Source organism: Volvox carteri (assembly GCF_000143455.1).
Source record: "Volvox carteri f. nagariensis unplaced genomic scaffold VOLCAscaffold_49, whole genome shotgun sequence".
NCBI classification, from domain to species: domain Eukaryota; kingdom Viridiplantae; phylum Chlorophyta; class Chlorophyceae; order Chlamydomonadales; family Volvocaceae; genus Volvox; species Volvox carteri.
In genome coordinates, this window is record NW_003307592.1 from 649,895 (window position 1) to 662,220 (window position 12,326).

A 12,326-nucleotide genomic window follows, 5' to 3' on the forward strand; every position below is an offset into this window, starting at 1 on the left:
GTGCTGCACCTGCCGTAGAATCTAATGAAAGTGAATGTACGGTAGCGGGGGTACCGGGCGGGCGGGTGGTGGCGAGAGGGACGTGTCGCAAGATTAGGTCGGATAGGGTAGGACAGCTCTTAAGGGTTTGAAGGAGCACAGAGATAAGATGAGGGGGAGCCATATGTAAGAAGCTAGGCGCCAACGGGGTGGCGGGAGGTGGCGGAGGCGAGGAGGTGAGGCGTACTAGGCGTGGGGTGGGCGGGCAGCTTCGCGCTTCTTTTAACCCCCCCTGCCTTGTTTTACCAGCCCATCATTGCCGTGCGAAGCCAATGCCCTAAGAAGAGACGTTTACGATGCGCGATGGTGTTATGTTGGGTTGGCGGTAATCGATGTAATGTTGTCGGCCATCATCTTCTGTCCGTCGCCGCCAGACCATACTCGCTACCACGCTCAATTTGCAATATGCATGCTGGCACGGCACGGCACAGTACGGCACGGTGGCGCTCGTCCTCGCACCCTCGCATCTCAGGTGCCCACACGGCACTTTACCGGGACCGTTCGGCCATGCTACCGTTAGGATCCTGCTTAAAAGATGTGGATAAGTATACCTCAAACCCCCCAAGGGAAAAGCCCTTAGGTGGGTTTGCCCGCTGGGACAAGGGTATGGTGCGACACCAGCTCGCATACGACACGACAGGACAGCTAGGCAGAGGCCGGTAGCAGCGCTGCCTGGCAAAGTCAGCCAGCCACAGAGTGGGCTACCAGGGATTACGGTATTCCCGGGCTTTCAGATTGATGCTGTCGCTACCCCTCCAAGGGAGGAGGGTAAGGATGTGCGACAGGGCTCATGGGGGGGCGGGGAGAGAAGCCCCGTAACCACATGTTGGGCGTTTGAGAGAAAGCCTCAGGCCACCAGTCGCCAGTCGCGTTCATAAGTTACCTTGATTCGTTCCAGCGGGGCCACCACCGTTTTCGCTATTGCGCCAGAGCCGCCTGAGCAGACCAGCTGCACGGTAAAAAGTCTGAGCTGATCGCTGAGCGCTGCTGTCCAATGCTCCTTAAACACGAGGGGTTTGCCCGGCGGCCTGGTGCTGGGCGGCAGGCCCGCCGCCGCACCATTGCCTGGTGCAATCATAGCGCCGGATGGCTCGGCTCAATTATCCCGGGACACTTTTGTGTCAATCATGGTTGTCGCACATCAAGCTGAAAGGTTGCGCTGCAAATACTTCAAAGCTGATCCGTGATTAGATTATATTGATCCTGGTGTTCCGTAAGGCACTACAGTGTTGCCAATCTGGGATATATGTCGCAAGAGAAAAGCGAAATTAACGAGCACTATCCAAAGTCAAACGGATTCATATGTGATGATCACATTATTCAATTACTTGTCGAAGTGTGAAGGAGGCAGCCACAGCTGTGAGTGCATGAAGCATTGCCGTTCATGGGTCCCGGATTATAATTGCGCAAAATTCCCATGCATGGTTAAGCGTAGTACTGTCCACTATTATTTGCTTTCGCTTATCTATTGAATACTCGTCTGTCAACGCTTCTCAACTGAGAGCTGCTGTCCGTTCTCATCCTAGTTATTTTAGCTGAAATGCAGCTCGGGTCGAGGGTGGACTCATGCGCTAGGCTGCAAGTCCACAAGCCTGTGCGCAGGTCACGGATGTTGCCAATCGCGGCGCTGTCTTCGGATGGTAATAACGTGTCGGGATGTCTGCCGCATGGCGTTTTCTGGGCCTAATTATAAGCAGTATGTTTGTATTCTTAAACATTTGTATGATTATGTGTTCACAGGCCCGTCTGAGACGCACAGGCGGAAGGCAGAAGCCCGCGCCTGGATTAACGCATGGTGCGTATGTCGACGACTTGAGGTGTTTCGCGCACCTGGTCAGCTAGTGCCATATACATCCCTGACAACAGTGCACGATTGTTATGGGATAGCCCATTGTTTAACGATTGCGTGTTGTTGCCTTGCTCACCTACAGCGCATACCCACGGGCCAGTTGGGTGTCTGCGGGCGGTTTGCCGTCTTTGCAATTTACCTGTACCATTGATCAAAGGCGGCGCAGAGACTGAAAGAAGCGCGTGTTTGGGACGTTTCTGTGCCAGTCGAGACCGTATAGGTGCCATGCCACACGGTGCCACATCGGTTCCAAATTCCTTGCCGTGCTTTGTTGCCGAATCATTTAACTTATATATGCTGAACGTGAGGAAATTCATCAGCTCTTCAGAATTACTTCGTTGATATGGGACAGACCCCTACGGGGTCTACGGCGGCTTGGCTGTGTTCGACTAGACCTATTCCAACGCACGTCCACCAGGGCACCTGGCGATGTCCAGACGCCGAAGCTGAGGCAGCTCCTGGGCCCCTCCACACATACATACATAGATACGTTCATCCATTCATTCATGCACACAAGACATGGCGCCGCATACACTACTGCCAGAGGTTCCAGCCACCACCCTCTGTTGCGAAGCCAACCACGTCTTGCCCGCCGCCGCACATTCGGTCGCAGGCGCGCGCGATCTGGTCTGGCCCCCATGACCAGCTCCTCAGTGTCCATCACCGGCATCTTGCCGCCCCCTGCCGCTGCCGCCTCGGCCTCCGCGGGCGCCACGGGCGGATTCGGCTCCGACATCGGCGAGTACTTCAAGCTGCTCACCGGCCTAGGTAAGCCGCCCCTGGCTTTGCTCCAGGGTGGGTAGGAAAGCCTTCAAAGTTTTTTTATAAAAGGCGTTCGTCCTTACTCCATTAAATATAAGGCCCAAACAAACAATGCAAGGCTTTTGAAAGACACTAGAAGCGCGTAGGCCTGCTGGCTAGGCCCCAGATGGTGGCTAACTTAGGGTTTTCTGGGTGAAGACCCCCCCCCCTTCCTGGTTTTCTGGCGGGCTTACCTGGGGCCCACTGGCGGTGTCAAGGGAAGGGCCCCAGACTGCAGTACTCTATAGGACTTCAGTGCCTCAAACAGCCAAGTTCCCTCCGCCTGTTCTGTGGATGGCCCCCCCGGCGTGCAGGTACGCTGTACGCCCTTGATATGGCCATCAAAAAGGTGTTTGCGTCAGCACACATCACCTTTCCCAGGTGTGTTCGCCGTGTGGGGTAGGGCAATGAGGCTCCGGGGGTAATGACCCGGACCCTCGGTTCCGGTCTGGGCGAGGGTTTAAAGGACGAGTTGGTGGTGGTGGTGATGGAGGGTCAGGTGGTGACGAAGATGGAGGTGGTGGTGGTGGTGGAGACTGTGTGAGGACGTTGAGTCGTGCTGGGCGGCGGTGCGTTGGCACAGGGGCCGGGGCGTGAAGTCCCAACCAACTACCGGGCTTGCGCGGGTAGCTAATCTACCTCGTGTGTTTTAGCCAGCATGCTGGGGGGACGGCCCACGAAGGAAAAGACGGTGACCCCGTGATGATGAACTTCGTGTTGTGTTGTGTTTGTGTTTGTGTTGTGACACACGACTGTTGATAGCCGGAGGAGTTGAGCTCTTGATTCCGGTGTGAGAACCGTTAGGATAGCGTTTGCCTTCCCACCCCTCACCCCCTCTTCCCCGTGCTGAAGGCTCCTTTCAGAATCCCTCTCTTCCCCACGTCCCCAACTTTCCGTTTCAGAGTTTCAGGCTTTCAGGGTCGGCAGTCCAATAACAATATTCACATGTGTTTATGCATCATACACTCCTTGGCGCCCCTCCCCCCTTTGTCCGGTTACGTTTCAGTGCGCTCGGCGGCATGTTCGGTGTCGTGGCTCTACTGCTGGTTGTGGGTGAATCCACCGCGTCCAAGCTGTTGGCCTTCTACACTCCCGCGCTGAACTGGATCGCCAAGTGGCTGCCGCTGTTCTACGTGGCCTCGCTGGTGACGCTGCCGCTGGCGCTCAAGGGCATCGCGGGTGAGGCTGCGACCCGTGGGTCCGTTCCGCGTGGCCTCTGGAATTGTGTGGCCTCTGTGTGTGTGTGTGTCTGTGTGTGTGTGTGTGTGTGTGTGCACCAGCGCCGGAGCTGCGGCGATGCGGTGATGCTGGTTTGGGGCCCTCCAGGGGCAGGGGAGGCGGGATGGGGGGGCCATGGCGGGCACAGGCGACACGAGGTCCGATTCGAGGCAGCGAGTTGATGGACGGACGTTGTGGGGTCCCAACTCCATGGACTTGTGTCCACGTGGACATATGGACGATTCCGTCCATGTCCCTGGAGGGCCCCCCGGGGCCCGTTACAGACCGTAGCTCGCTGGGCACCAGCGCCTCCTCGCGTCTGTAGGTTCCCATTGGCGGTGCGCATGGGGGGTTGATTTTGTTTCCTGTCTGTTTGTCTTTCTGTCTCTGGCCTTGTCCCCCTTTTCAGGTTCGGAGCTAGCTAAGATCATGATCATTCTGGGCGCGGGTATGGTGGCGACGCTGCTGTTCACGGCCCAGGTGGGTGCGGGGTGGGGCGGGTTAGGACTGGTGGAAAGGCGGGGTCGGGGTCGGTGGTATCATCAGCTGCCTTCACCGGAACGGTCAGGAAGAGGAGGGGAGAAGGAGGAGGGGAGGAGGGGAAGGTGTGAAGGGCGCCGGGGAGAGAGGAGATCTTAATGAATACTACACACACGAGGCAGGTGGGAAGACCCGAACATAGAGTGGAGGAGAGGTGTCGGAAGAGCCAGCCGACAGAGGCCATTGAAAGGGAGAGGGCTGGCGAAGGGTACGCTCGTGGGGCTACGAACTCACCCCCCTGTTTCCTTCCCTTCCCTTCCCGTTCCCCGGCGCCACTGGGGTTTTTCATCCTCCCAGGTTACCGTATTCATCCGCGAGGTGGTGCGTACGGAGAACAAGGAGATCACGAAGGCCAAGCCCGCCTCGCCCTTCCTGCCCTCGCACTTCGCGGCGTGGGGCGCGGTGGCGGCGGCCTCCCTTGCGGCGACGGCGGTGGCGGGAGCGAATTCCAGTTTGGGGGCGCAGATGGCCCTGCCCTTCGGACTAGCGGCCACTGTGGGCGGGTACCTGCTGGGGAATGCGGTGCCCAAGAACATGCAGGTGTGTGCTTGCGTGCGTGCGTGCGGGTGTATAATGTATGTGCGTGTATGTATGTATGTGCGTGTGTGTCCTACATGATGCCTGGCCGGGTGCAGGAACTGGAGGGGGTGGGTGCGTGGTGGACGTGTGGCACCGCCGAAGCAAGTATTCTTCGGTGGGGTGGTAGAATTTCCCAGAACTGGTGTGCGTATGTATGTGTCGCCCTGTCTGTCGGCACTCCGCATGTGACGGACCTGCGGCTCTCGGCTATGCTTAGGAGGGGGGACAGAGGCCCCTCGCGCCCCTCTCCCGTCCGCGGGAGAGAGGAACTAAGGCGGTCTTTCCGTTAGGGCTGGGCAGCAGCCCCTGGCCAGTGTCAGGCCCGGCCGGATACTTGTAACCTTCACACACACAGACACGCACATGCATCCGCGCAGGGTCTGCTGCACCCGGTCGTGGTCACCGCCATTGTCGCCAATGCCGGCGCGGCGCTACACGGCAAGGTTTTCGGCGTTGGGTACGACACATCCCTCAAGATGTACTACAGCAAGGTACGGCGATTGCGGCTGCGGCGCGTTGATCTTTTCGTCTGGAATTAGAGTGCATTGCATGGCTATGAAAATGATAGTAGCAATAAATTAATTTATATATCCTTGAACTTAAAAATATTATTTTTATTATTATAAATAACGGGATAATTTACAATTAATAGTACTGTGATAATGATGATGATGATGATGTCCCACCCTCCAATCCCCAGCTAGCATGAAGTCCGTGAGGATTTCTAGGTACACCTCCCATCTGACTTCTTGTGGCCATTTTCTCCTGCTCCCGCTCTCCCTCGTTCTGTCGTACGCACACAGGGTCAGGGCCTTATGGGTGCGGGCGACTTCCTGATGGCCTTCCTGGGCTGCGTCATTGTCAGCTTCGGATTCCGCATCTACCAGCAGGTAGGTGCGTCCGGGGTTCTGGATTAGGGGGATTAGGGGGGGGGAGGAGGTGTGTGTGTGTGTCTGTGTGTGCATGCGTGTGGCTCGGAGGCGGATGGTCATAATCATAACGGTGACGGTGGTGGTGACGGTGGTGGTGATGGTGGTGGTGATGGTGGTGGTGATGGTCGTGGTGGTGGTGACGGCGGTGGTGATGGTGGTGGTGACGATGGTGGTGATATGCCAATCAGTGTTAGAAGGAAACGTCGCCGACCCCACCACGTACGTCGTGTTCGCGTTGGTGTTGGTGTTGGTGTTGGTGGCAGTATTGGTAATCAGGGCTGATAGGTCAGTACCAGTTTTTAGTCACTTTCTGGAGGCCACTTCGACTTACTCAGCTGGGTGCCGTACTAGGGTAGGCTGACGTGCTGTCGTAGCTTTGGGGATCACTAGCACGGGCACATGGTTTTGACGTCCGTGTTCGCGGTCCCGGTTTTGCATTTCCTCTCACTCACCGCGTGCCCTCACCGCTCACCCCGCGCTCCGCTCTCGCCAAAACCCAACCCCCACCCCCTGTGAACCCGCACTGCAGCGCGAGACGCTGCGTCGCCACGCGCCCGAGATTATTGGCGCCACCTTCCTGTCCGCACTCTTCTCCTTTTTCTCCACGGCCTTCGCCGCTAAGCTGCTGTCCCTCAACTCTGGTGGGAGCCACTGGGGGCCGGGGGGTTGTAGTCCGGGGGAATTCGGGTTTGGGGCTGGGTTAGGGCACGGCTGCAGCTTGAGACCCTCTGTCCGCCTTTAGCTCTCTGTAGCTTGAGGCCCTCCCCGGTGGGCTAGTCACCCGGGACATAGTTGATCTTTTTGGGGTGAGCTGGTGGGTGGGGGCGGAAAGCAGTCTTTAGCTTGTGAGGGGAGGATCCCCTCCTCCTGCTGCTGCTGCTGCTGCTGCTGCTTGTCACCCGCACCCCGACGAGGACCCACATGGCTCAACTCCCATGGGGCCATGGGCACATGCGGCAACACTCCCCTCCGGGAACCCCTCCCCCTTTTGCGCAGATCTCGCTCGTGCGCTCATCCCGCGCTCCGTCACCGTCGCCCTGGCGCTGCCCATCGCCACGCAGCTGGACGCGCCGCTGTCCATCACGGCTGCGGCTGTGCTGCTGCAGGGTGAGGGCGGCCCGGAGTGGGACCCTTGGATGGGATGGGAACCATGGACCCGTGAAGAGGGGGGTTTGCCGTGAGGTGGCTTCACGCTAGTTAGCAAAGGAATTTCGGACGAGGCACCCCGGGCACCTGACTTTGATTAAACAGGAAATAATATGGCTCTAGGTACACGAAAATAGGAAGTAATGGATCCGGATTCCACGCCGTGGATTCCGCCGGATACCGCCCTCTCCTTCCGCCGGAAGAGAGCTCCCGGATGGTGACCCACCTTCGTAGCCGTGCCATGCTGAACCAGCTGCTCTTCCAGCTGCCCTCGTGCTTTCCCGACCTGCGACATCCTTCTCTCTGGCCGTCTCCTGCCCGCCTCCTCCCCTGGCTCAGACCTCGTGCTCCACCCCCTTTAAAAGGCCAGCTGGGCAGATTTGGGCACTTTTTGTTAAATGCATATCTAGCTACAGCATCACCATGTTTTAGTTGTTACTCCGCTCTGTCAGGTCTGCTGGGCGCCAACTTTGGTCCCAACTTGATGACGGCGGTGGGCATCAAGGATACCATCGCACGCGGCCTGGCGGCAGCCGGCACTGCGGGAGGCCTGGGCACCGCGTCGCTCACGTCCAAGGTACGGATGTACGGATCCTGGCCCGAAGAAAGTTGAGGAAGAGAGAGATGGGAAAGGAGATGAGGCGCGGGAGCCTCGCGGGGAGAATGCATGGGGTCGGTGTGTGTTTGAGTGGGGGGTGAACCGGGTGACACGAGTCATTTCACGGATTCACACTCCGTCTGATACCCTCCGACCTCCCAAGACACACCCTCTAGTTAGCTCCCAAATCGGGTTTCCTGTATATCGTTGTATCCATGGAAGATCTCAGAAACGAGTACCGCTATTACTATTACCAGCTTCGTAAGTTCGGGACTGTTGAGTGACCAGTGACAGGTGTCGCGTACCTCCACAGAGTACATTTTCAAAAGGAATCGCTACCGTGTCCCTTTTTGTCGCCCTTGTCCTCGCTGCGTCTGTCCCGTCACCCGCCTTCAGGAACCCGAGGCTCTGCCCTTCTGCGCGCTGAGCTACTCGCTGGTGGGCATCCTGTCCACCTTCCTGGCCGCCACACCGCTGGTGCGCAACGCCCTCATCGCCATTGTGGGGTAAGGAGACCCGACCCGGGAACAGGAGGAGGTGGCGGCGGCGGCGGCGGCGGAGGAGGAGGACGGCGGCGGCGACGCGACCAGAAGTTCCACTACTTGAGTATAAGGAGTATAAAGAGCATCGCGGGGACGGGTGCTCACCGTGGCCGGGATTGCGGCGTGGGCTCTTTTTTTTGGGGGGGGGGTCCTTTTGCTCGGGGGAAGCCGCCGCGGTATGTGCGGTATGCGGGTGCATGGTGATTGGTAATTAGTTCATGGGTTTATTATCAGCAGCGGGGGGCTCGCGGGTGGCGCTGCTGAAAGGTGTCATCGCGATGTCGCGGCGTCGTCGTCGTCACGCGCGACGAGTGCGTGCGTGGTGGTGGTGGTGGTGGTGGGTCGTGGGCTGCTCCTCCGCCAGGTCCGCGGCTAGCTCTGTTGTTGTAACTTTTCCTTACGTGCATGAGGTGGTGCTGGGTTGTCAGTGGGGTATGGATGAAATGAGTGTTAGGGTTAGCGTGTCGGTCTAAGCAGCGGTGCAACCGATATCGGGACCATGCTTCTGAGCATTTGGATGATGATGAAGGTGAGGATGAGGATGAGGGTGAGGATTTGGGTGAGGACAACATCACTTGACCTTGTTGTGTATGAGGGGCATTGGGCACTTTACGTAACCATAGGTGTCAGTGGCTAGAGATATTGTGCTCCGGGGTGGTGGTGTTGCTGCGGATGCTGTGTACGTGTGTGTATGGTGAAGGTGGGGGAGTAAAAGCGTGGCGGGTCGTGAGATAATACCGAAATGGTGCAACCATGGGGTTGAGGGATGTGGGGCAGGAGGAGTCTGTGGTCAAGTACTGCGGAGCATGTCTAGATGCCCAACATTTTTCCTGTGTGTATGTATGTATGTGCGTGCGTCTGGCACGGGTGCCGCGGTGACGGCGCCGACGACACGATTTGCGGTACGTTCCGGATTTTAGATTGCTGGGGCCCTTGGATCTCGGTGGTGCTCTTGCTTGTGCCTGTGCTTCTCAGAGAACAGAGAGAAGAAGAAAACTTCTGTGAAATAGCAGCTGAAGAAATCGCGCGACAGACCGGACGCGGTGACAGGAAAATGGAACCACAACTTGCTTTTGGAAAATAATTTTCATTTTCAACGATCGCTTGCTCGAAGGAGCTTGCTGCTCTGGCTGCTCAGCCGCTGTGGCGTCATCTGCGGCGTTGCAGCACGCGTCATGATGGTGGTGGCGGGGCCCCGTCGGCTGCCCGCAAGGCACGAGGGCCAAAGAATGGGTCCTCGTGAGCCAGTAAAGAATATCTGCCGCGTGTGGGTCCCAGATTCCTATACCGCTGCTCTATACCAGCTCATGACTCGCAATGGTTGCTGCTTCGTGTGGTCGAACGGTGGAGCTCGTATAAAAAAGGATGCAGATGAGATGAAGACTTGCACACTTGCATATGGTGATTCCGCTGCTGTTCGTCGCGTACCACCGCTCCTCGACCTCTGGCCAGGGGGGTTCGCGCGTGTGTCGCTTTACAACTGCGCGGGGGCTCGTTGATCTTTGTACGGTAATAAGGCGGAGTCTCGTCTTCCGTCTTCCTTCCTTGCGCGTTGGCTCACCTTGCAGACACACGAGGAGGAACAGGAACAGGACGCTTTCCAAATGTAGACAGCAGGTGCAGGACGCCAATCACGACCCATGGCGCAGGAAAGGCGCAGAAAATGGACAGAAAGTGTTGAACGGCGGAGGCTGATAATTGCCACGGTGAGAAAAATGTGAGAAAAATGTATTAAATAAACAAGTTAATCAATGACTACTGATTGCATGCGCAAATTCCATAATATATGCTAAGGTAGCGTTTCTGGAACCGCGGGACTTCCGCGATGTCTGCAACGCTGGTACCCTCAAGGGGGTTACGTAAGGAAAGCTAATCATGTTGCGGTCCATTTGCTGCATATCTGTAGGTCCAAGGCATGTGCTGCGGAAGAAAAAGTGGGCAACCGTGCGCCAACTGTGCGCTGTCCGTTGTCGGTAGATTTTCCACCCATAAATGTCCTCTGTAGCTGAGTCGAAGCTCAAAATGAATTTACCTGCGATCATGAAAATAATTTCCAATAGAACCCGACGCTGCGGAGATACTACATGCAATTCACAACTTCAACCGGCTCCGTACCACGAGTGACACGGTGCGTCTTGCAACGAACTTCAACTTGCAGCTTCACCATAGAATTGGAGCAGGATAATCTACAATTGAGGATCTAAAACGTTATTTTTGTTGTTGTGAATGTGCTGAAGACGTAAAGGAAATTTGCTTGGCGTACCCTTCAGAGCAAATACATTTACAGCAATGCAACTTCAGCAGGGTAGTCATCTGGCTTCCGAGCGCGCCACGCGGCGTCGGGAGCTGCGAGGCGTGTCGCTACAAGGTGTTCGTGCGTTTGGGTCTGCACGCACGCAGCCCTGCCGAGGGCTTGGCACGAGAAGACAGCCTTTGATATGCAAGGCCATTGCCACACCAGAAACCACCACCAAAGTGGTAATGTTGCGTTTGGCGACTGTCGCCAACAACCATCGCTTTCTTACGCTTGCTTCGCTGAACCGTAGGGTGCCCCCGAAAAGCAAGCTGGCGTTTACTACAACATGGACTCTAGCACTAAGACGTCGCGACCGCGCCTGGTCGTCCTGGGTTCTGGCTGGGGAGCGATGAGCTTCATCAAGAGTCTTCCGGCCAACATCAGGTTCGTGAATTGGTTATGCTTTGGCTTTTTTGTTGTTCCACCAATCCAATCCTGCTCGTGCTCTTGTTTCCTTGCGAACGCCTCCGAGACAAAGCGCTTGCACATCATTTCCCTCGACTCTTTTTTCGATTGCAGCGAAATGTATGAGGTGGTCGTGGTGTCGCCCCGCAACTACTTTCTGTACACGCCTCTTCTCCCAGCCGTTGCGACCGGCACCATGGAGGAGCGGTGAGTGCATTGCCATCAGCGGCTGGAATGTTCCAGATTTCTCCTCTTGCTCTGAATGCACGATGTGGAAGTTGGAAGTCGGAACCATTGGTAATCAATGGTGGGGTGGGCACGGCTTGCGATTTTGAGGGTCAACATTGTCCGTTGGGCCCCCGGGTCGGCCAGCTTTGCAAGTGATGTGAGAGCAAAAGTAGGGCACATAACGTACTGCCAAAAAAGTATTCATGGTTCATATTTCCGGGAGGTACCCCAAATTTATGGCACGTATTAGTCACAGCCTTGCCAATGAGTGACATCCCCGAATTCACGCCTTCGCATGTGCGCTCCGAGACCACTCCGCAACAGCCTCACCCGTCGGACCTCCGTCCAAATACATTTTCTTTAAGGCAGACTGTTCAGACACATATTCCTGCAATAAAATATCCAAAAATTTACACGACAGCTACCCATGTGATCCAGTCGACCCTCTTCGATTACGGACTTACCAAAGCTTCCGCCTGGTGGATGTATCCCCTACAGCAAGCGGTCCGGAGTCGAAGGCCCCAGGCTATGTTCCGTATCTTGCTCACCGATCTGCACAGGTTTCGAACACGAGACCCATGTACTACCCCACGTGCCCCACGTACAGCACCTGGCTTGTTCTATAAGAGGACCGATTTTGAGAGAAATATAAAAATCTAGGCATGCAAACGCTGTGGAAGACGGATTCCATGCGGTTTCGTACTACCCTGCCAATCCCCCTCCACACACACACACACACACACACACACACAGACACAGACATATATATTTGCATGTGACTCCAGGTTTCCCGCCCGCGGCGACCTATCATGCGTGCATCCGATCCTTCCACCCCTTCTGCTCGTTCTTCACATCTTCAGGAGGTTTGGGGTTTCGGCATGTATATGTACACCAAATGCTGAATCTGTGACATGTCTGTGGTTCGTCTGTACGTCTGTCTCTTCGCCGTACAGGTCAATCGTGGAGCCGGTTCGGAACTTCATCATCGGCAAGGTGGGATGAGGCGATTGGGTTGTGCTTGTCTGTATGTATGTGTATGTGTGTCTGTTGTTCACACTTACTCCCATACCCCCCAATTACACCTCCCCTAACTCCGCCGTACACCTCCACGGGGGTTCCCCCACATGGTCGTGTCCCCCCTCCCCCTTCCCTC

General features: G+C 56.4%; 2 protein-coding genes across 2 annotated transcripts in view; both read left to right on the top strand.

Annotated features, from left to right (window-relative positions):
- The first annotated feature begins 1,514 nt into the window (after positions 1-1,514).
- VOLCADRAFT_121401 (uncharacterized protein) lies at positions 1,515-9,862 on the top strand. Its single transcript, XM_002955145.1, has 14 exons — positions 1,515-1,679; positions 1,780-1,834; positions 2,502-2,656; positions 3,004-3,070; positions 3,696-3,868; positions 4,317-4,387; positions 4,745-4,987; positions 5,404-5,517; positions 5,830-5,916; positions 6,488-6,599; positions 6,955-7,065; positions 7,557-7,681; positions 8,099-8,208; positions 9,383-9,862. Exons 1-14 carry the CDS (start codon positions 1,580-1,582, stop codon positions 9,741-9,743), a joined length of 1,884 nt encoding a protein of 627 aa, XP_002955191.1. The 5' UTR covers positions 1,515-1,579; the 3' UTR covers positions 9,744-9,862.
- A 955-nt stretch (positions 9,863-10,817) lies between these two features.
- VOLCADRAFT_76599 (uncharacterized protein) overlaps positions 10,818-12,326 on the top strand; it is an 8,965-nt gene continuing 7,456 nt past the window's right edge. Inside the window, exons 1-3 of the mRNA XM_002955146.1 lie at positions 10,818-10,924; positions 11,060-11,152; positions 12,127-12,166. Coding sequence (XP_002955192.1) covers positions 10,827-10,924; positions 11,060-11,152; positions 12,127-12,166 — 231 coding nt within the window. The 5' untranslated portion in view covers positions 10,818-10,826. The remainder of the gene's footprint in view (positions 10,925-11,059; positions 11,153-12,126; positions 12,167-12,326) is intronic.

Coding starts and splice junctions, on each gene's coding strand:
- VOLCADRAFT_121401 (XM_002955145.1), top strand. CDS start 1,580: ATGCAGCTCGGGTCGAGGGTGGACTCATGCGCTAGGCTGCAAGTCCAC. Junction 1,680..1,779: donor CGCGGCGCTGTCTTCGGATG/GTAATAACGTGT, acceptor ATGTGTTCACAG/GCCCGTCTGAGACGCACAGG. Junction 2,657..3,003: donor CAAGCTGCTCACCGGCCTAG/GTAAGCCGCCCC, acceptor CCCGGCGTGCAG/GTACGCTGTACGCCCTTGAT.